This window comes from Babesia bovis, chromosome 1 (assembly GCF_000165395.2).
Source record: "Babesia bovis T2Bo chromosome 1, whole genome shotgun sequence".
NCBI lineage: Eukaryota > Apicomplexa > Aconoidasida > Piroplasmida > Babesiidae > Babesia > Babesia bovis.
This window is the reverse complement of record NC_067396.1, coordinates 105,521-124,585: the sequence shown is the minus strand read 5'-3', so window position 1 is coordinate 124,585 and position 19,065 is coordinate 105,521. Positions and strand designations below refer to the sequence as shown.

Sequence of the window (19,065 nt, the reverse complement as noted above, 5' to 3'; positions counted from 1 at the left end):
TATTATGCTATATGGACAATAATATATTTATATCGCACAAATTATATAAACAATGGCGGATTCTACGGTAGATATTCCACCTGGCGTAGAAGGCGCGGATCTTGGTCGCGTGCTGGAGAAGGCGACGTTAAACTTACGTCGCACTGTGCCTAGTTTTACAAGTCCGTCTGAGTTGTTATCTACTTCTATATCCAATTCCATTTGTGATGTTTACGGCCTTTTATATAAGAACAGTTTCAATCGTCATGATTTATCCATATTGGAACATTCTGGTTTTGTCTTACATTTATGGCCATTGATATCTTCGGACACTCTTCCATTGATTCCGAATTTGCCAGATGGCGATCGTGAACGATTTGTTGCTTTGCGTTTTTCTGCTGTAATGACATGCGTTTGGGCGGTTGTAGAGGATCACAACAGCGGTAGAAGTGAATATGCCGACATGTTACGACAAATTGCAAAAGGTATGTCAGGTATATTGTATTATTGACGATCATTACAGACTATCCAAGAGCTTTCGAGTGTATTTTTTTGAACGCCGCACAGCTCTTGATGCTTGAGAGTTGGCACAGTGATATATGTGACACCCGTGACTTTGGCTGTTACGAGCGTTTGACAGTGTTAGAACAGCGCGCATTGGTTCGATTTTTTATTTTATGCTTTCAACATTTTGAGGTTGGAAGCATTCGTCGGTGCTGTGTAAAGCTTGTATCCCCTGCTATTTGGCTCCACATTCCTCCTACACTGCGCGAGAAAAACATATACTCTACCAACCGTGTTGCCAAGAGTTTATTCATGCGCGCAACTCAGATTTTTGAGGAGCGTTACAAAGGTTTAGACCATATAGACGGCATGCCTCAGTTTTCTACCTTAGAGACGGTATCATCTCTCTATGGGTTATTTGCCAATCCATCTGGATCTAGTATAAAGTTAAGTGAAAGGTCTCGTTTTATACTAAATCGCGATTTTTTAAACAGTTTGTTGAATCATTTTGTATATATATTGGAGGATGGTTTAAACTTGGAAGCATTTTCTTCTACTGACAGCAAGGAGCAAAGCATTGCTATGCAGCGTTTGATGCTTTGTGAAAACTACATGGAATTTATAATTGATTTGTTATCTCAATTGAATACCCGACGTATTGTAAAGCCTCTAATTGACGCCAAGTTGATTCTTGTTCGTTGTCGCCAGACTCCATTGCACGACCATTTGGAGGGTTCTCTATTTAAGCACATGCTTCGTATTTTCGATTTTTATATGCACTTTTACATCGACGAGGAGCTTGGTACACCGTTAGACTTTGATAAGGTGATGGAACGGTACTACAATCGTTTTGATTCTTTCCAACGTATATGTTTCTCCAAGTTTAGTGATGACCCTGTTTTAAAAACGGTGCACTTAATGTCTGCTTATGAGATTAACCAACAGGGTGGTATATCTGATTTACTAACTAAATGCAAGTCTAGTGTCTTAGGGCGTCTTGTACTGGAACTGGGCCTCTTCTCAGTTGATGAAAGCGATCACATGGATTCCTGCTTGATGCATCCTCCTGCTGTTAACCTTACCCCTATAAAACAAAAGGGCAAAGCTGCGGTTAAACAATTTCTAATAGGTGCAATCAATGCATCATTGGAACGTCAGGTTGACTCGGTTTCAATTTTAAACAATCTTCCCATATATCCCACTGAAGATCTCTTATGGAGTTCAAGTCAACTGCCTTCGGGTCATGACTATATCCGGTTATCTTCGTTGGCTCTTCACAAGTTGAATTTGCAATATTTAACTTTGTTGGACTATCTATATCGCAATTTTACTTTATACCGTTTGGAGAGTGCATCTCAGATAAAAACTGATTTGGAGGAGGCTATTGACTCATGTTGTCCTCGTGGTTATTTGAGTCGCCAAGGTGATAAAGTATCCCAATCTGGCATGGTAGAGACTCGATTTGAGGGTAGTCATCCTATGGCAATCGAGATAACATCTGTGTTAATTCGTGATGTATTTTCCGCAACAGTTTTGCGCTCTGATTCGAGTTATGTTGATGCTGAGATTGTTGTAGACACATCAACCGTGAAGCAATTTCAGGTACGACGTGATTGGCAACAGTTGAAGCGCCATGATGTCATCTTTCTTATAGGTGTATCAGCTCCGTTGCAGCAAGTTCGAAAGCGTCTTGACGAGTATGAATCTCCAGAGGAGATACCTTTGAATTTGGGTATAAACCTTGTACGAGGTGCTGAGATACAGCAGGTATTGGACGAGGATGGCCACGTGATATCTGATTTGAACCCCTATGAAACTAGGACTCCTATAGGTTTCCGTTTAATTCTTCGGGTTCGTCTTGATTACCACCAATACATCGAAGACATTAATCAGGATCCTAACATGTACAGTCGTATGAATCTATTGGTACGTCGTCACTCTCGTGTGAATAATTTTAAATCGGTTTTGATGTCACTTCGGCACATGATAAATACTCCAACTAAATTGACGCCATGGTTGAGCGATATATTTTTGGGTTTCGGTGACCCTGTTCAATGCCAATACACTAAACAGGAACCTATAAATTGGAATTTGAATTTACTGAACACTTGGAAGAACGTTGACCATTATTTCAACACGTGTCAAGGTTTTAGCGTGAAAGTGGTTGTCATCGACGAAACCATAGATGAATGGTTAACCCATGGGATCGCCGAATGCCATTTTTCAGTTCGTGGTATAAGCGACGCGCTACTAAAAGACAGTGACTCTTCATCGCTCGCTTCATCTATAGCTAACGACGTTTCAATATGGAATAACCTTGGCATGTCTATATCCACTATAGACACAAAGTCAATTCAATCTATTGGTCCGCATCGGTATTTATTCAATACATCATCTAGAAAGGTTGCCATCGAAATCGATCCCGTGATGTTAACTAACTTTGTGGAGCACGGGCATCTCACTCACGGAGTACGCAAGGACCTTCCAGTATTACCCAAGATGGCTGTGTTGTTGCCTAGGTTTAACAAGTTGTGTGCTCTCTCGTCACCCAATGACCAAAATGGTATAGTGTTCACCGGAACCCAGGTTGAATCTATTCGGTCCGGTATATCTCCTGGACTAACTGTGATTGTCGGCCCCCCTGGTACGGGTAAAACTGACTGCGTTTGCCAGATTGTTGGAATACTATTCCAAAACAACTCCCAGGAGCGTACTGTTATTTGTACTCATAGCAACTACGCATTGAATGACATTTTCACCAAGCTTGTGGTTAATGGTCACGTTGACGAACATCACATTGTCCGTTTAGGTGGTGCTGAATTTGAGATTGAAGGCCTGGGTGACTTCTCTAAATGGGGACGAGTAAACTTTATTCTGCAGCGTAGGCTTGACATGCTAGACGTGGTGAAGAAGCTGGTTGATGCCTTGGAGTTGCCTGGTGATTACAACTTTAACATTCAGCTTGCATTGTCATTTTTTGAATCAAAAATAGTTCCTTTATTGCGTCATGTAGACTCGTTAAATTCTGTGGCTACTAAAGAAACACGTATTGATGCCACGGATGGTATACACTCTGACCACATCGAGTCCTTATCTCGCAGTTTATCATTATTGAACAAATTCTTCGCCACCACTATGGAGTTTCCTAGTACATTGCGTGATATACGAAAACTTTGGGACAAACTATCGCCATTATCGGAGGATTCGTCTTTGACAGGATCGCACTGCGAGTTTCTTCGTTATTTCCACAGTATGTTGAAGGAGCTTCAGCCGTTTGAGGTTTTGCGTAATAACTATGACCGTGGTCGTTATTTGGTCGAGAAGTACGCCAGACTGGTTGCTATGACTTGTACTCACGCTGCAATAGCTCGCGAGACATTGAGCAATTTACGTTACAGCAATCTTGTGATGGAGGAAGCAGCTCAAGTAATGGAGGCTGAGACGTTTGCTCTGCTTGCTCATCCTTTGAAGCGTATTATTTTGAGTGGAGATCACTACCAGTTACCACCCGTGATAAACAATCGCAGTCTCCAGCGTTTTTCGAATATGCAGCAATCTTTATTCCACCGTTTAATTCGTTTGGACACTCCTCATGTTATGCTTGACAGTCAGGGTCGTTCTCGTCCCGAGATCGCCAACCTGTATACCCATTTCTATCCTATTTCTATTAGCAACATAGACCTGGCGTTATCCCGTCCTGAGTTTGGCAAACCTAATCATCATATGGAGCACACCGTCCAGTTTGTTGATTGCTCTGGTACTGAGTCAGCACCCATAGCTCATTATTACCAGAACTTGGAGGAAGCTGAGTTTGTGGTGTCTACCTACATGTATATGCGCTTGTGTGGCTATTCTGAAAGTCAAATAGTGATTTTATGTTCATATAACGGTCAGAAGGCATTGATAGAGGACATCGTAAAGCACAAGTGTGCTTGGGACCCACGGATAAAATCACCTCGTGCAATTGCTACTATTGATAAATTCCAGGGTCGGCAAGCTGACATTGTTTTGTTATCATTAGTTCGTACTACAAGACCAGGTCACTTACGTGACCCTAGGCGTATGTTGGTTGCTTTGAGTCGTGCTCGCCTCGGTTTATATATATTTGGCTCTTGGAATATAATTAACGGATGTCGTGAGCTCAAGCCTTTCACATCACGTCTGGAAGGCACTAGCCATCAACTCCGCGTTCTGCCAACTGGTGATTCTTCCAGTGCAGTATCGGTATCCACATCTGCTGAAATGTTTGCAATTGTGGACAGCTTAAGATGAGTAACACTCTTTAAATTCTAAAGGCGCTATGTAACACTGATGTATAGTTAACATGTATATAACGTCATATATATCTTGTCTTTTGACGTTATTGTTATTCCGCGGTGGTGATAACGCTTAACATACATACATATTAGATTCCTATAGTTGGACTTGGATCTGAACGCTTTTCGTTCTATGCCACCACAGCCATAAGCCTGTCTCTAGATAGTCCCTCTGAAATCACACATTTGATATTGTACCATATAGATCACTTCTACGGACCATATTTAAAGGTACGGTAAAGTATGTGTTACTTTTAAATCACCCCCGGGTTATTCATGAAGGGGTAACACATTATCACATATGACGGCCTTGGTTTACGCATTAGTATCTCATGGTGGCACTGTAATTGCTGATTACACGGCATTGTATCAATCGGGATACGTGAATAACGAATTTAACGTAAATCTGGACGCAGTTGCTAGGTATCTGATGTGTATATTGTACTATTATCTGTAAGAGATGCTTTGGAAAGTTTATTTTTTAGCGCTGATGGACTACGATAGTGTTACATGGTCTACAAATATATATGGAATTTACTTTGAATCCTTTTATGGATTCATATACAATGTTTTATTAAGATTTTGTACAGGATTCAAGTGTCTAAACTTAGCAACGAGAATGGATATGGCTTCCGCTTCATACTAGGGCACTATTTCCATTATGTAAGTCATTATTTATACCATTTAACACATGATCAGATTGTAGAATCCGATTTAATTTTACTGTGCGTTGCGAGATCGAATGATGATCCTGAACTTCCACGTCGTTTTTTGGTATGTTCCTAGATATACATGCTGTAATCGTTCACAGACTGAATTACGTTCATCCTGTACTACACAATTGTTGAATAATAGGAATTCCCGTAGCGAACTTGTATCTCGGATTCTAAGTAATCTGGTGGTTGGTCCATGCGTTGTCTTTTATGTCATCTTGATCAGAATGACTACAACACGACTAGTGAGAAACTCAGGTCAATTGAATCTAACTTGCAATTGACTACCGAGACTTTGCGGCACAACATCAGTGGGTGCTTGTGTTGTGTGTGACATTAGTAATTCAGGTAGTATTTTAGAGCGAGGTGAAGTAATAGATTCTTTGGTGGCTAAATCCAACGCGATAAAGGACGGAAGTCTAGCATTTTCTAGATCAGCTCATCGAGCGAATATTGGATATATTCGTTGGATATTAGAGTGTGCTCTAGGGACGATTACATCTCGTGTGTTTGCCGTTATAGCCTTGGTAATGTTTTGTGTATGATTGAATACAATTGTTTAGATATCTGTATCTTTGGGAGTAGTGTATTACCTTTTCTTTTTGTAAAAATGGCCAAGGTTGTTGGACACGCATTCCCTCTTTTGGGTCGTAGATATGGTCACTTTACAGGTGTATCACGCAGTTTATTCCCGGCACTTATTGCTGGCGGCATGTTTGGGCGCATGATTCCATTTGATACTGAAAGTATAGACGTGCCTTTTTGGGGCCGTGGCAGTTCAAGTCGTAGTTTTGGCACCTTCTTACTGGGACTTACTTTGGGTGTAGGTATTGGTGTTGTTGTATACCCTCGTTTACCTTCTATGGTTCATGACTGGGTGTCATATCTGTGGCAGCTAATTTCTAAAATGGAATTTAGTTGGTCCAGTGGTTCTAAATCGCCTGAGCCGTCAGTGGAGAAGGAACAGCACGACACGTTGTAACACCCCTTATTAGAACATATATCAATATAAGTAATTTCCTTTAGTCACACATCTTTGATGTGTATTTGTGCTACATTCATTTAGTACGTTGTAAGGGCGACGAGGCAGCCGGTGGACGCGTATTGCCACACTATGTTAATCCATGATTTATACATTATAACGTAGTTATCATGGCGGCGCAACCTGTGCGTGGTCTCGTGAAATTCATCACGGAGTTGAACGCCTGTTCGTCTAGTCATGATTTTGACCATCGTGTACGGGAGGAGATAACAAAGATTCGCTCTCGTTTTGAGGAGCATGGGCTTAGTGGCTATGAAAAGAAGAAGTGTTTGTTAAAGTTATTATATATCCATATGCTTGGTCACGAGATTGATTTTGGATATGTGGAATCCGTTCAACTGATGGCCTCTTCTTCCTATCAGGAGAAAAGTGCTGGTTACATGGGTTATGATATATTAGTGATTAACCATGACGATTTCCGTACGTTGGGTATTAATACTGTGTCGGATGATTTGCGTAGCTCCAATTTCTATGTGCAAGCTCTTGCGTTGAATCACATCGCCAATAGCTGGTGTCCTGTTTTACGTGCATCCCTTTATGACGATGTTCTTCATAAGCTGTTGTTGCAACCGTTTGAGTCTCCTAGGTTACGTAAAAAGGTATATATGTGTGTTTTACAGTTTTTACGTATGGACCGATCCTCATTTCCACTGCACGACTGGAAGCGTAAAATGCATGACCTTCTTTCTCGTGAAGGAGACTTTGGCTGCTTGATGGCACTTATAAATTTATTACTGGAGTTTATAAAAATCCAATGTGATGTTTGGGATCATTGTATTCCTCTCGTTTTAGAGTCATTTATGCGCCTTTTATCTGGTAGTGCTGCAGCTGAGACATATCATTCATTGACATCGCCATGGTTGATGCAGAAGCTTTTAACAGTCCTTGTAATGATAAAGCCAAGTTCTGAAGCGCGTTATTTGCAAACACTAATTCATGTTTTAAACCGCCTGGTTGACAATTTGCGCGCCTTGGACGTGCCTCCACATTCCCGTGGCACAGCGAATGACAAGGAATTTGACGCTAAGTTGATATGGTTACTTCGCGTATCAATATCAATGGAGGCAGTTCGTGTAATTGTTCATTGGATTCCTTTTATGCCTACATTTTCTATGACTGCCGTTCTGGATTTCATGTCACGTCTTTTATCCTCCCGTTCATCCCACGTATGTATAATAGCTGTTGAGATGGCGGAGTTCATGTTAGCAAATGATACTTTTCTACCAATGTTAAAGACTATGTTGGCTCAATTTCTACGTCTGCTAACATCCAATGACCCTACGGTGCGGTGCAGGGTAAGTTGTTATATTGATTAAACACATTGCACAGGCCGTCTATGTTATATCTAAGTTGTGTGACGAATCTAATTGGGGAACTGTGGTTCCTGACTTTTTAGCTGTTTTGCGAAGTTCTGACATGCCTACACAAAGAGTTATAGCACCCCTTATACTGGATGCTGTCAGTCGTTCTATCCCACCAGGTCCTCTATATGTCGACTTTGTATTTAAAGTGGTTCAGTTTACAAATGAATACAGCGCGTTACAAACTGTGCCGCTAGTTTTGGATTTTAAATCACCCATGATGGGTGAGTTGATAGCTACCAAGTGCGTTAACATGCTGAGTGAATTACCTGTTAATGATGCCCTTGTGCATATATGCGCATTGATGCTCGATGAATACGGTCATTTAATCGAAAGTAAGCAATCAACAAAGGAACAGGCAACATTGTTACAACGCTACTATGTGCTCGGTAACAGCGATACCAAAGCTGTGGTTTTGGTCACACTGGCCAAGTTTGCATCGCGTGATAGCGCATTACGTCCTCTTGTAGAGCGTTTTGTGGAATCTCAGATTAATAGTGAAGATCATATAGTGCAATCAACGGCATGTGAACTTTTACGTTTGATGTTGTTAGGCAATTCTCTGTTTGATCACGTGGTTAATGGCAAACAAGGTCCAGAAGGCAGTATTATAGAACCATATCACTCTACAGATGGCCACAATAAATTTGATGGGTTGGAATCATATCGCATTGATGATCGCAGGAGGCAGTACAAGGACCAACCTTCCTCTAGCTTTGCTTCATCGGGTACTAATGCTACGGAGCTTACTTCGTCGTCCTATTCGTCCTCTAGTTCCCTCACGTCATCTGACGTCTCTTCTCTGAGCGTCTAGAATGGCAAGCATTATGCAGAGACACTCCTACAACCTCAAGGTATACAATATATCGTAAGCAACCTGGATACAACCAGTATTGTCATTGCTACTTAACGGCATTGGTCAAAATTAGATCGATGCATGTTACGAAGATTAACCATAAATGTAGATTAAATGATCGACATCTAGCTTAATGTCGTATGTCTATATATTGTAGTCTGAGAAGTAAGACGTTGTAATATCAACGTTGAAAAGAAAGCTAAAGGACGTAAAGCTTATTTCATATAACAATCAGTCATTGCATTGGAATATATACACCTCATAAAACGTTGGGATTAAAATTGATTGGAATCGATAAGTCAAGGAAGGACTAGTTTTATACACACCAAAGGATTCTCAGGGACTATATACAGGATTCCGCATTTTAGATAAACACAAATTCACCTCAGTGTGTAATCATAATGTATATTGAATTACATAAAGGAGATACGTGCGTTGTACGGTAGCTTTAGCGATGATTTGACTAACATAAATGAAATATTTTTAATGGTTGGACAATAGACACGGAGGCCTCCCATGTGGCTTCTATGCACGCATAATAATCAGTTATTACCTCATTGGTGTAAATACGTGATCTATAATTCATAATGAGTAGTTTAAGATGCCATAATGATGACAGGTGTCTCGTTGTGGCGTCCCCACAGTTGGTGTCGCGCAGGATTGCCTTTCCCTTTGCAGTTTTACACATAGCGTAAGTCTGTGGGTTTTACCTTAAACGTTCCAGTGTTGATATTCGCGCGTTTGAAGGCCGTCCGATGTACATTCATTTGGTTCTGTACTAGTACACTCACCGTTGTTGATCGCCATTGCTGTTTCGCGTCTACGATACAGCAACCTCAACTTCGCATCAAGTCTATTTTCAATTTTGATTGCGTGTAGTCTATCTCGCGTGTTTGCTTCGTTATATAACGCTCTAGTGCTTCTTTTCGATGTTCTGACTTCTACCTACGCCCCAGTTTGTCTATAAAGATGGCCACCAGCGTAGCCGAACCAGTCAATCCTGCCCCTCGTGGTAGGCGTCCTGAAAGGGGTGACCGCCCAGAGCGCGGTCAACGTGGTGAGCGTGGAGAACGCCGCCCACCCCGTCCACTCCGCCCGGAAGAGATCCCTTTGAAGAAGCAAATTGACGAGGAATCACGTGAGATTACACGTCTTCATGAGAAATTGAATGCTTTGAACAAGCAAATTGATGACAACCGTCGTGAGAATGAAGGTGGTGAGAAGGGTGCTATTAAGGGACGCTTGGACGATTTGCAGTTGCGTATCAATGACTTGGAAGCACAGCGATCTAGGTGTTTAACTGTCATCGACAACCATCAGAAGGAGGCCCGTGAGAAGACAAAAGCACTTAATGAAATGCGCCAGGGTGTTGGATTCAAGAGTGAGGCCGAAATCGAGCGCCTGATGCAGCAGCTTGAGGTTCGTATGGAGACCACTTCTATGACCCTAAAGGAGGAGAAGAACATGATGCAGCAATTACAGCAGTTGCGTCAGGCCAAGACTTCCCTCGAGATGTTCGAAAACTCCCGCCAGGCAGCTACTGGTGATAACGTTGTTGCTAACATGAAAACCCAGTTGGATGAACTCAGGAACCAGATGAATGAGTTGCGTAAGATTAGACGTGAGGAGGCACAGCGCCTTTCAGTACTCAATGAAAGTGACCGCAAGCACTTTGATGGTTTAAGGGAATTGCGGGACCAACGAAAGGTTATTTCAACCGAACTTAAGGAACGCAACGCAAACAAAACCAGGCTTATTGAGCAGTTGAACGAGCTGAACAACGCATACTATGCCAAACAACGTCAGCTTCAACAGCAGCGCCAGAAGAAGCAGCAGGAGGAGCGTGAACGTCGCAATCTTGAGCAGGAAATTAAGCAGATGCGTACTCAGTTGGACAACTTGACATTCTTGCCATACGAAAAAGAAATTCGTCTTCTAGACCAAGTTATTGGTTATGTAACGCGTTTGAATACTCAGGATAACGTTGAAGTCGACAAGGTGGAAGAGGCTCCTGTGGCCCAGCCATCAGGAACCAATCAGGGAACTCGCGTGATCCCAAAGAAAGGGCGTGATGAGTACTTTATTCCACCGAAACAAAAGTCTAAAAGCAAAGCTCCCCGTGAAAAGACTAAGAGTGTTGGGATTAAGTTGGACATGGTAACCATCGGTTACTTCGAATCATGCGGTGTTGCACCACCCACATCAATGGAATCCATACCCGAATGCTTGCAAAAGCTGGAGGAAAAGTTACGCCATTTCCACGAATTGCGTAAGGACTGTGATATTGATGCCATGCGTGCTTCCCAGGAACAAAAACTGGCCAACGCTGAGAAGCGCTTAGAAGAGCTTATGGCTCAGCGCAACTCCTCCAAGGTCGGGGAGAACTCAGAAGTAGTAGATGAAGCTCAGAAGGTGGTAGAATCTGGGAAAGAAGCTGTTGAAGAAGTACAAGAAGCAGGAGACGAGGAATGAGTCGAATCAAGATAAAATAACGCCTACGTACTTGCACTTAATATCACTATGACAGCCTATATATATAGTAGGTGAACATTTCAGTCAGCCGTCACACATTGTTTTGTGTTGCCACACAAGTTGCATCGTAATTCTCGTTGTTAGCGACAGTTCATTACTTAATTTGTACTGTTAATTGTAACGATCGTTATCACATTCAATACTAGCAGGTGCTTTGGTTCGTTTGGTTGTTGTCGAGGTATGTTTGGTGACGTCTGCATTCGCCATGGATAGATCATCTGTATTAGCCTATGAAAGCAAATTGTGGTCTACTGTATTCCACTGGTGTATGAATGTGTTGTTTGCTATTTTGTGCAGTATAATTTCATGTGTTTGACTGCGATTTGTTGACGGTTTGTACAGATGGCCCGCACCAAGCAGACTGCGCGCAAGTCAACTGGTGGCAAGGCCCCTCGTAAACAACTGGCTACTAAGGCTGCACGTAAATCAGCGCCTGTGGCGGCTGGAGTGAAGAAACCACACCGTTATCGCCCTGGTACCGTGGCTCTGCGTGAGATTCGTAAATTCCAGAAATCGACTGAGTTGTTAATTCGCAAGTTGCCTTTCCAGCGTCTGGTACGTGAGATTGCTGAGGACTTTAAGACGGAGCTGCGTTTCCAATCGCAAGCTGTTTTGGCTCTGCAGGAGGCTGCTGAGGCGTACTTGGTTGGCCTCTTTGAGGACACCAACCTTTGTGCCATCCACGCTAAGCGTGTTACCATCATGCCCAAGGACATACAGCTTGCCAGGAGGATCAGGGGTGAGAGAGCATAATCACATATTATTGGTTAATAAACGTAGTTATCTTTTTTCTATATGTGGAGATCTCGGATCTAGTATGATCGGGGACACGTTAGCAGTGCTTTCGGTATTACGTAGTGCCATCATCGATATCTTGATGCGTCTATAAATTTCTAAGCCTCAATAAAATATTTACTACTCGATTTTCACTGTGATATAATCACATTTTGAATCATATACATTGATCCGTTGACCCTGGAGTCTATTTTTCCGTAGAATAAAACGTTATAATAATCTTATCGTATAAGATGAATGGCAAATTTGTCGACATTTCTCGTATGGAAACGAGTCTAGGTGGCGAATTTCTAGAAGCAGAACAGAGAACACAAACTAACTATGGCAACAGTTCGATAACATTTACCGATGATAACCGTTCAACAATTAGTGAAACCGCATACAAAACAGCACCAACTGTATTCAAAAAAATATGCCAATATAGTTACATTCCGTCATTTTTTCTATACTACATCGGGTTAATCATATTGGTTGTATCCATTGCTGCGGACAGCTGGAGATATAATCGAATTGAATACTCTATAGGTGACGTTAAGGGTCTTAGCAGTACCATGTTAGGTGGTTTCTCTATGAGACGAGTTGACCGTGCAGTAAAGGAAGGAGTAACACGAGTTTTCGAAACCAGATATGGTTACAGGGATATACTTGAAAACAAGTACTGTAACGTTCATACACCTACACCGAAGGATCCGAAATATCAATATCACCCAGAAATTTGGAGACAGATTGACGATGTTGGTCTATTAGATGTAGACAAACATCCCATGTTCTTCTATAACCACGGTCGTCCAATTTATGATGTCATGTGCTCTGGAATAAGAGTGCTAGAATGGGTAAATGGTAATACATTCATATCTGTAGCCGTTGCTGGTGTACTATTTGTTCTTCAGTTTGGCATTGCAATATCACGTAACATTTATAACAAGACAGCGGAAAACTCATCGGTTTACTGGTGGTATGAAAGTATATTTAGTTTTCTTTGGGCTACATCAGGAATAATTGGAATATACGTATTGTTCTACTACGCCTTAGCGGAGAATTTCGATTTCTGTGTTGATAAATTCGGGGAAATATTCAATTGTCCACTTGGTGGTAGTTACTATTTGTTCATGGTGTTTACCATATGCAACATTTTATCTTACGCATTTTATATTTTGTATGGAATCAGTTTGCGCAACGGTGTTCAGCATGAGCCAGTATCAATGGATCACTACTACCGATACAGAAACAATTTGAGCAGTAGAAATGAAAAGCGTGGCATTGAGGCAACTGATGTATCAAGTCAATTGCATGGTAGAACGGCGCAAAGTGAAGTTTAGTAAGCCAGTATTAACGGATTCTACTCCTAAGTGGCCTGCAAGTCGTTTTAGTGTAGGTGGACTACGGCATTACGGGGAGTGGATTGCTGTTTGTGCATATATACACAAAAATTTGAAACTTCACGGTTATGAATGTAAAGAATTTTATACATCTGAGGTCGGGAATAAATTTGTGCGTGCTCTTGAGAGTCGTCTGTGCAGCGCAACGGCAGGTCAGCTTTACCAACTACTAATCGCTGCGCGAGAGTTTGAAGTAAGTTATATGAAATCTAATGTAACACATCACAGGCTCCTATAGAGCATATTGTATTGCAAGAATTGCGGCCACAAATCTCGGAATTACGAACAGAAGATCTGCTTCGTTTGCCCAGAGTCGTCACAACGCGTGACCCTGAATTTTGGGGCCCAATCAAGGAGGTTAGTTTCCATGAGAAGATTAACAAGGGTAACAGGAAGTTAACACACGCACAAAAATAGAAAACCCAGCAACAGAGGTAGAAGCAATAGTTCAACAACGCCTCCTCCAGGCATTCCACAGTGAAATCAAAAATTAGACACTGGTTCAATTATTGATAGTACAACGGTTCATCGTCGTCGTCACTCAAATCACCGTATAGCATATCTAACTCGTCCTGGTAGTTCTTAGCACTAGTCACGTCATTAGGCTTCTTCTTAGAAAAGGTGGCCTGGCTCTGCTTAGCTTCCTTGGACTTGATGGCAGACTCAACCTTCCTCTTCAAAGTCTGCAGATCCCTAAGCTCCAATTTCTTCTCGCACGATTGGAACAAGGTATCCAGAAACTGCAGCCAAATCGCACTCTTAGCCTAATAACCATCACAAACACCAAACGGAAAACCCACTGAGCTCTGCTCTATCTTCTGCGATAGTTTCTTAGCTACTTCGTCACAGTCCTTTAGGCATTTCAGACTCACATGTGAAAGGGGGTCCGTAGGAACTGCAACCTATAATCAAAAATAAAACAAAACTTACTGACGGCAGTTATTGGATTCTGCGAAAACACGTCGTTACCGTGGTCAATGGCGTTACCACCAGACCTGCTTGGTACGCCAAACAAATCATCTACAAAATCGCGATCAGCAGACTCGCTCAGCCTGCGAAATACTCACAACAACAACACTCAACATACTTTTGAGCCTGGAGTTTAGCAGACAGAGAACTCACATCAACATTAGACGGAGCTGTAACACACTTCAACCAACATCAACATCATCAAACATACGCTGATCATCCTCAGAGTCAGTGTAAGCGTCCCAGCAGTCAAGCGTGTCGCTGTCTTCAGCCATGGTAATACCTATGGCACAAACACGGAGACTCGATACTACACAAATCAGCCTAGATTCTCTCAAAAACACAGAAGGAAACCCTCAAATGTACAAATAATATATAAACAAAGGATCCTACCTCATACATCGTGCCACAAGCGCCACGTGCAACAAACGGAACACATGGGGAGGCCGAGGCTACACATTGGCCTAAATGCGGCGCCCAGTAGTTTTTTAACACTTGCAATGTACTCACATTACTCTATGTATGTGTACCACAGAGGCAGAGCTGCCTGTATCTCTACGCTAAAACCTTATCTGTGTATGCCTTTCACGTTCACTTTAACCTGAGCCTGCCAATGTCGCCTCTAGAGCGTTACGGGGTCAATGTCTGCCCCGTTAACCTACTGAGGCCGACGATTCTACCTTCGGTGCCAACTAGCTCCCACAATGCCATTGTAGATGTTTACAACCATGCATTAGCTCAAAAGGATCAGGGATTCTACGTGTTGAATAGTCCTATATTTATTATTCTTGTTATGTTATTAAATTATATCTCTACAATATAAGGTTTTAACCATTCTTTTGCCATATAGTTGCTTTAAACATTGTAATAATCAATTGTCACCATGCTATCGTCGTATACGTTTGGAAATAATTGATAAATATGTTACACCATACCATATATTGTACAATTGTAAATGAAATTTTGATTGGCTTTCTTTTGACAACAATTGTTGACTGGACAATTTTGTTGCGTTATAAGGAAACACATTGTCTACGGGTTGTTGCTCGATTCATAAGAGAATCACGTTGACACATTTGAATGATATACAATATAATACATTATTTGATATTATATAATGATTTAGTGAAAAATGACACTGAGAATGCTAACACGCGCTACGTCAGGCAGTGATGATGAATACGATGTAAGTGGTGTAATGTCAAGCTTATTCTTGTTGTTATTACTTTGTGCAATGTTTTTATAGTAATGATTCGTTTTAATAATAAAAATTAAAAATGTGGCAGTCCTCTGGCTTTCACCGCGGTTCGACAGTGCATATGAGCGGCTTCGACCCTGACTTTACCGTTGATAACTGCCGTGCTTTTGCTTCGTGGTTCTCCCCAGTGGTGTATGTTGAAAAGGTTTCTGCCCCGAATAAAATTTCGCGCTTTATGGTTGTATTTGCATCTACAGCACACATCGAGGTAATTATTGCCTGCGTTGATTGGAATCATCCTGATTCAGCAATTGCTAAAGTGCAAGGATATTACGTATAACAATGCTACAATTGAAGTTCATCCAATGGGTCCTGATGAATCTGTATGGGAGACAATGGGCGATATGATGACGTACTCAGGCGCTGTAAGTGTGTATCCCATCCAGATATCAGCACCCATGTATACCACTCAACTTATCATTATGCAGGTACCTATATTGCAGATGGCTCAGGATGGTCTCAGTGTGGCTTTTAACCAATGGTCTATCGGTTGGGGTGGCTACGGCCAAAAATGATATAAACCGATTTGTTTGATATTCCTTATTATCTAGGTTGACGTATCAATTGTACATATGCCATGATGCTGCCATTTTGTCTGCAAATGGTTGTGAAGATTTACAATGCAACATGGCTGCCATCATTTTTCTGCGTGGCGCGTAGTATACAAATTTTTGTAGACTCATTAATCGGAAGTATGCAAAAGTAGCATACGCTTTATTATATTAAAAAGGAAGCCATTTTGTTCTGTAAACCTTTTTAAATCAACACTATTAAAGTTTGAACTAAAGGGTTATTATACGTATTTTAGCATTTTCAAAGCGACATATCAAACTTTGCGGTGTATGTTGTAAAAATCAAGTCATTTTAATCTATACTGCATTAATTATGATTCAGGTTGTTTTAATTCACGGTTATCAGTGTTCCTACCGGTTTATGGGTGTCCATATGCAGATTCACGTGCTATAACCCTTTTGTAATACTATCCTAAACTTTGTGATACCTAAAGCGCGTAAGATCACGCCAACATTGAGTCACAGATTTGCGTCGATAATTCGATGAACATTTATCTCATCATTGGTGTACACATCTGATTTCTATTATAAATTCTAGTACACATTAGTAGTAAATATTAACACGTATATTTAAAAATGGTGTCATGTTGATGATTGGTGCCTCTGCGATCACACATTGTTTTGTGTTGCCACACAAGTTGCATCGTAATTCTCGTTGTTAGCGACAGTTCATTACTTAATTTGTACTGTTAATTGTAACGATCGTTATCACATTCAATACTAGCAGGTGCTTTGGTTCGTTTGGTTGTTGTCGAGGTATGTTTGGTGACGTCTGCATTCGCCATGGATAGATCATCTGTATTAGCCTATGAAAGCAAATTGTGGTCTACTGTATTCCAACGGTGTATGAATGTGTTGTTTGCTATTTTGTGCAGTATAATTTCATGTGTTTGACTGCGATTTGTTGACGGTTTGTACAGATGGCCCGCACCAAGCAGACTGCGCGCAAGTCAACTGGTGGCAAGGCCCCTCGTAAACAACTGGCTACTAAGGCTGCACGTAAATCAGCGCCTGTGGCGGCTGGAGTGAAGAAACCACACCGTTATCGCCCTGGTACCGTGGCTCTGCGTGAGATTCGTAAATTCCAGAAATCGACTGAGTTGTTAATTCGCAAGTTGCCTTTCCAGCGTCTGGTACGTGAGATTGCTGAGGACTTTAAGACGGAGCTGCGTTTCCAATCGCAAGCTGTTTTGGCTCTGCAGGAGGCTGCTGAGGCGTACTTGGTTGGCCTCTTTGAGGACACCAACCTTTGTGCCATCCACGCTAAGCGTGTTACCATCATGCCCAAGGACATACAGCTTGCCAGGAGGATCAGGGGTGAGAGAGCTTAATGATATAGCAGATGCTGCTGCTCTCATCTGCCTTCTTAATTTTTTATGGAGACATAGGAGATCTGTCTCCCCGATCTAATAATTATCATTTCGTGTACACACAATGTCGATCTGTTACATATAACTGTAAGTTTGAAGCAGTATTATATTGTATCATAAGTGGAGTTTTTTGAATTTTCATTTCTTTGATGTACCCTGTTGATTCATCGAAGAACCAATTATTGTCGTATTAACATTTTCGACATCCATTACTTTAAAATCAATCTTGAAGCTCACATATATTTTAAAAAATGAAAGAAGGTTCAGAAGGCAAGGAAATGTCTCGTGTAAACACAGGTCCCGAGTATACCATGTCGTCCAACAGTGTCTTCTCTTCAAGCACACCTTTTCCAAGCACGAAGATATCTTTCAGAGAAGCTGCTAAGGATGCAACGTCTGAAATTAGACCTAGACCATCGACCACAATGAGCAAATACGTAAGGGCCGTATGCAAATACAGTTGTATTCCATGCTTGGCCTTCCTTTACCTCTCGGCTTTGTTGGTATTGTGCACCATAGCATCTGACAAATGGAGGATGATGAAAATTGAATACAAACTATTAGGTGTTGAGGGCAGCAGCGAAACATACATCGGAGGTTTCGATTTGAAGCGTTTCAACTACGCGACCATAGGTAACGCTACTCTGTCATTCACTAACAGTCTTTCGTACAAGAGTATATTGCAAGAAAATTATTGCAAAGTACCCGTCCCAGCATCAAGCAGCGATTCCTACCCATTACGTATTGATGTATTTAGGCGCATTGATCAAGTTGGCCTTCTTGATGGCGCCAAGGAGGTTGAGTTCATTGAAAAACATGGACGCCCAATTTACGATGTGTTGTGTTCTGGTATTGCTGACTTCCAAAAATCTGGGAAGGTAATCATGTCGATTGCACTTGCAACCATGCTATTGATTTTCCCAATTTTAATTGCTTGTGTCATAAGATGCAACTACAACAAGAGATCCACCACCATGGATTCTTTCAGGATATATGAAATCATAAGCATTATTATTTGGATTACTACATTCAGCATGGGCATTATCAGCTCATTATATTATATCTATGGCGCCAATTACGCCCATTGTGTTGACATCAATGGAGATCTTACCACTTGTCCATTAGCTCTGAGCTCCAAGGTCTTTTTGATAGCTTCAGTATTTAGCATGGTGTCATTCATCTGCTATCTCTTATACGGTAAGAGTTTGAAGGACGGCGTATTTGTTGAACCTTTAAGATTCGGCCGCGTTACTCGTAGCACATGAAAACTTATACTTCAAAAATATAATATCATGTATAAATGAATTATATATACTTCCCCTACCTATAAAACATTCACACAGTCTTGCAATTACAGCCACGAATGATTCGTAACAACTTCGTAAATACATACAAGAATGATCTGCCCAGTGTCGTCAC

At 41.5% G+C, this 19,065-nt stretch overlaps 12 protein-coding genes across 13 annotated transcripts; 11 read left to right on the top strand and 1 right to left on the bottom strand.

Moving 5' to 3' along the window:
• Positions 1-2: 2 nt before the first annotated feature.
• Positions 3-4,805, top strand: BBOV_I001910 (uncharacterized protein). Its single transcript, XM_001608793.2, has 2 exons — positions 3-464; positions 503-4,805. Exons 1-2 carry the CDS (start codon positions 53-55, stop codon positions 4,753-4,755), a joined length of 4,665 nt encoding a protein of 1,554 aa, XP_001608843.1. The 5' UTR covers positions 3-52; the 3' UTR covers positions 4,756-4,805.
• A 271-nt stretch (positions 4,806-5,076) lies between these two features.
• Positions 5,077-5,856, top strand: BBOV_I001900 (uncharacterized protein). Its single transcript, XM_051767201.1, has 5 exons — positions 5,077-5,222; positions 5,390-5,462; positions 5,499-5,573; positions 5,611-5,700; positions 5,739-5,856. The coding sequence occupies exons 1-5, from the start codon at positions 5,101-5,103 to the stop codon at positions 5,844-5,846; spliced, it is 468 nt and encodes a 155-aa protein (XP_051622965.1). The 5' UTR covers positions 5,077-5,100; the 3' UTR covers positions 5,847-5,856.
• Positions 5,857-5,987: 131 nt separating this feature from the next.
• Positions 5,988-6,511, top strand: BBOV_I001890 (putative integral membrane protein). The gene is made up of 2 exons (XM_001608791.2): positions 5,988-6,039; positions 6,076-6,511. Exon 2 carries the CDS (start codon positions 6,123-6,125, stop codon positions 6,492-6,494), a length of 372 nt encoding a protein of 123 aa, XP_001608841.1. The 5' UTR covers positions 5,988-6,039; positions 6,076-6,122; the 3' UTR covers positions 6,495-6,511.
• A 143-nt stretch (positions 6,512-6,654) lies between these two features.
• Positions 6,655-8,749, top strand: BBOV_I001880 (Adaptin N terminal region family protein). The gene is made up of 2 exons (XM_001608790.2): positions 6,655-7,849; positions 7,884-8,749. The coding sequence occupies exons 1-2, from the start codon at positions 6,665-6,667 to the stop codon at positions 8,727-8,729; spliced, it is 2,031 nt and encodes a 676-aa protein (XP_001608840.1). The 5' UTR covers positions 6,655-6,664; the 3' UTR covers positions 8,730-8,749.
• Positions 8,750-9,462: 713 nt separating this feature from the next.
• BBOV_I001870 (uncharacterized protein) lies at positions 9,463-11,266 on the top strand. The gene has a single exon (XM_001608789.2). The coding sequence runs from the start codon at positions 9,741-9,743 to the stop codon at positions 11,241-11,243; it is 1,503 nt and encodes a 500-aa protein (XP_001608839.1). The 5' UTR covers positions 9,463-9,740; the 3' UTR covers positions 11,244-11,266.
• A 139-nt stretch (positions 11,267-11,405) lies between these two features.
• BBOV_I001860 (putative histone H3) lies at positions 11,406-12,062 on the top strand. Its single transcript, XM_001608788.2, has 2 exons — positions 11,406-11,481; positions 11,646-12,062. Exon 2 carries the CDS (start codon positions 11,646-11,648, stop codon positions 12,054-12,056), a length of 411 nt encoding a protein of 136 aa, XP_001608838.1. The 5' UTR covers positions 11,406-11,481; the 3' UTR covers positions 12,057-12,062.
• Positions 12,063-12,319: 257 nt separating this feature from the next.
• BBOV_I001850 (putative integral membrane protein) lies at positions 12,320-13,420 on the top strand. Its single transcript, XM_051767407.1, has one exon. It carries the CDS (start codon positions 12,332-12,334, stop codon positions 13,415-13,417), a length of 1,086 nt encoding a protein of 361 aa, XP_051622964.1. The 5' UTR covers positions 12,320-12,331; the 3' UTR covers positions 13,418-13,420.
• BBOV_I001840 (uncharacterized protein) lies at positions 13,327-13,991 on the top strand. The gene is made up of 3 exons (XM_051767398.1): positions 13,327-13,670; positions 13,706-13,834; positions 13,870-13,991. The coding sequence occupies exons 1-3, from the start codon at positions 13,344-13,346 to the stop codon at positions 13,969-13,971; spliced, it is 558 nt and encodes a 185-aa protein (XP_051622963.1). The 5' UTR covers positions 13,327-13,343; the 3' UTR covers positions 13,972-13,991.
• BBOV_I001830 (Translation initiation factor eIF3 subunit family protein) lies at positions 13,979-14,784 on the bottom strand. The gene is made up of 5 exons (XM_001608785.2): positions 14,658-14,784; positions 14,565-14,616; positions 14,408-14,529; positions 14,278-14,372; positions 13,979-14,241 (listed from the first exon to the last, which is right to left on the bottom strand). The coding sequence occupies exons 1-5, from the start codon at positions 14,719-14,721 to the stop codon at positions 13,984-13,986; spliced, it is 591 nt and encodes a 196-aa protein (XP_001608835.1). The 5' UTR covers positions 14,722-14,784; the 3' UTR covers positions 13,979-13,983.
• Positions 14,785-15,556: 772 nt separating this feature from the next.
• Positions 15,557-16,392, top strand: BBOV_I001820 (uncharacterized protein). Of its 2 annotated transcripts, XM_051767697.1 has the most exons (4): positions 15,557-15,632; positions 15,733-15,912; positions 15,953-16,069; positions 16,133-16,392. In XM_051767697.1, the coding sequence occupies exons 1-4, from the start codon at positions 15,579-15,581 to the stop codon at positions 16,217-16,219; spliced, it is 438 nt and encodes a 145-aa protein (XP_051623907.1). In that variant the 5' UTR covers positions 15,557-15,578; the 3' UTR covers positions 16,220-16,392. The 2 variants fall into 2 exon arrangements, with proteins under 2 accessions (XP_051623907.1, XP_001608834.1); XM_001608784.2 differs by lacking the exon at positions 15,557-15,632 and having other exon boundaries at positions 15,684-15,912.
• A 572-nt stretch (positions 16,393-16,964) lies between these two features.
• On the top strand, positions 16,965-17,639 carry BBOV_I001810 (putative histone H3). Its single transcript, XM_001608783.2, has 2 exons — positions 16,965-17,032; positions 17,197-17,639. Exon 2 carries the CDS (start codon positions 17,197-17,199, stop codon positions 17,605-17,607), a length of 411 nt encoding a protein of 136 aa, XP_001608833.1. The 5' UTR covers positions 16,965-17,032; the 3' UTR covers positions 17,608-17,639.
• A 178-nt stretch (positions 17,640-17,817) lies between these two features.
• Positions 17,818-18,946, top strand: BBOV_I001800 (putative integral membrane protein). Its single transcript, XM_001608782.2, has one exon. The coding sequence runs from the start codon at positions 17,898-17,900 to the stop codon at positions 18,909-18,911; it is 1,014 nt and encodes a 337-aa protein (XP_001608832.1). The 5' UTR covers positions 17,818-17,897; the 3' UTR covers positions 18,912-18,946.
• Positions 18,947-19,065: the final 119 nt, after the last annotated feature.

Bases quoted from the DNA above. Each gene is read 5' to 3' on its own strand.
- BBOV_I001860 (XM_001608788.2), top strand. From the start codon at position 11,646: ATGGCCCGCACCAAGCAGACTGCGCGCAAGTCAACTGGTGGCAAGGCC.
- BBOV_I001830 (XM_001608785.2), bottom strand. From the start codon at position 14,721: ATGGCTGAAGACAGCGACACGCTTGACTGCTGGGACGCTTACACTGAC. The intron at 14,530-14,564 runs GTATGTTGAGTG...AGTATTTCGCAG, and splicing joins GCTAAACTCCAGGCTCAAAA to GCTGAGCGAGTCTGCTGATC. The intron at 14,373-14,407 runs GTAAGTTTTGTT...TATAGGTTGCAG, and splicing joins GAATCCAATAACTGCCGTCA to TTCCTACGGACCCCCTTTCA.
- BBOV_I001890 (XM_001608791.2), top strand. From the start codon at position 6,123: ATGGCCAAGGTTGTTGGACACGCATTCCCTCTTTTGGGTCGTAGATAT.
- BBOV_I001870 (XM_001608789.2), top strand. From the start codon at position 9,741: ATGGCCACCAGCGTAGCCGAACCAGTCAATCCTGCCCCTCGTGGTAGG.
- BBOV_I001800 (XM_001608782.2), top strand. From the start codon at position 17,898: ATGAAAGAAGGTTCAGAAGGCAAGGAAATGTCTCGTGTAAACACAGGT.
- BBOV_I001810 (XM_001608783.2), top strand. From the start codon at position 17,197: ATGGCCCGCACCAAGCAGACTGCGCGCAAGTCAACTGGTGGCAAGGCC.
- BBOV_I001910 (XM_001608793.2), top strand. From the start codon at position 53: ATGGCGGATTCTACGGTAGATATTCCACCTGGCGTAGAAGGCGCGGAT. The intron at 465-502 runs GTATGTCAGGTA...CGATCATTACAG, and splicing joins GTTACGACAAATTGCAAAAG to ACTATCCAAGAGCTTTCGAG.
- BBOV_I001880 (XM_001608790.2), top strand. From the start codon at position 6,665: ATGGCGGCGCAACCTGTGCGTGGTCTCGTGAAATTCATCACGGAGTTG. The intron at 7,850-7,883 runs GTAAGTTGTTAT...CACATTGCACAG, and splicing joins ACCCTACGGTGCGGTGCAGG to GCCGTCTATGTTATATCTAA.
- BBOV_I001850 (XM_051767407.1), top strand. From the start codon at position 12,332: ATGAATGGCAAATTTGTCGACATTTCTCGTATGGAAACGAGTCTAGGT.
- BBOV_I001840 (XM_051767398.1), top strand. From the start codon at position 13,344: ATGAAAAGCGTGGCATTGAGGCAACTGATGTATCAAGTCAATTGCATG. The intron at 13,671-13,705 runs GTAAGTTATATG...AACACATCACAG, and splicing joins TCGCTGCGCGAGAGTTTGAA to GCTCCTATAGAGCATATTGT. The intron at 13,835-13,869 runs GTTAGTTTCCAT...CAAGGGTAACAG, and splicing joins TTTGGGGCCCAATCAAGGAG to GAAGTTAACACACGCACAAA.
- BBOV_I001900 (XM_051767201.1), top strand. From the start codon at position 5,101: ATGACGGCCTTGGTTTACGCATTAGTATCTCATGGTGGCACTGTAATT. The intron at 5,574-5,610 runs GTATGTTCCTAG...AATCGTTCACAG, and splicing joins AACTTCCACGTCGTTTTTTG to ACTGAATTACGTTCATCCTG. The intron at 5,701-5,738 runs GTTGGTCCATGC...CATCTTGATCAG, and splicing joins GGATTCTAAGTAATCTGGTG to AATGACTACAACACGACTAG.
- BBOV_I001820 (XM_051767697.1), top strand. From the start codon at position 15,579: ATGACACTGAGAATGCTAACACGCGCTACGTCAGGCAGTGATGATGAA. The intron at 15,633-15,732 runs GTAAGTGGTGTA...AAAATGTGGCAG, and splicing joins GCAGTGATGATGAATACGAT to TCCTCTGGCTTTCACCGCGG. The intron at 15,913-15,952 runs GTAATTATTGCC...ATCCTGATTCAG, and splicing joins CATCTACAGCACACATCGAG to CAATTGCTAAAGTGCAAGGA.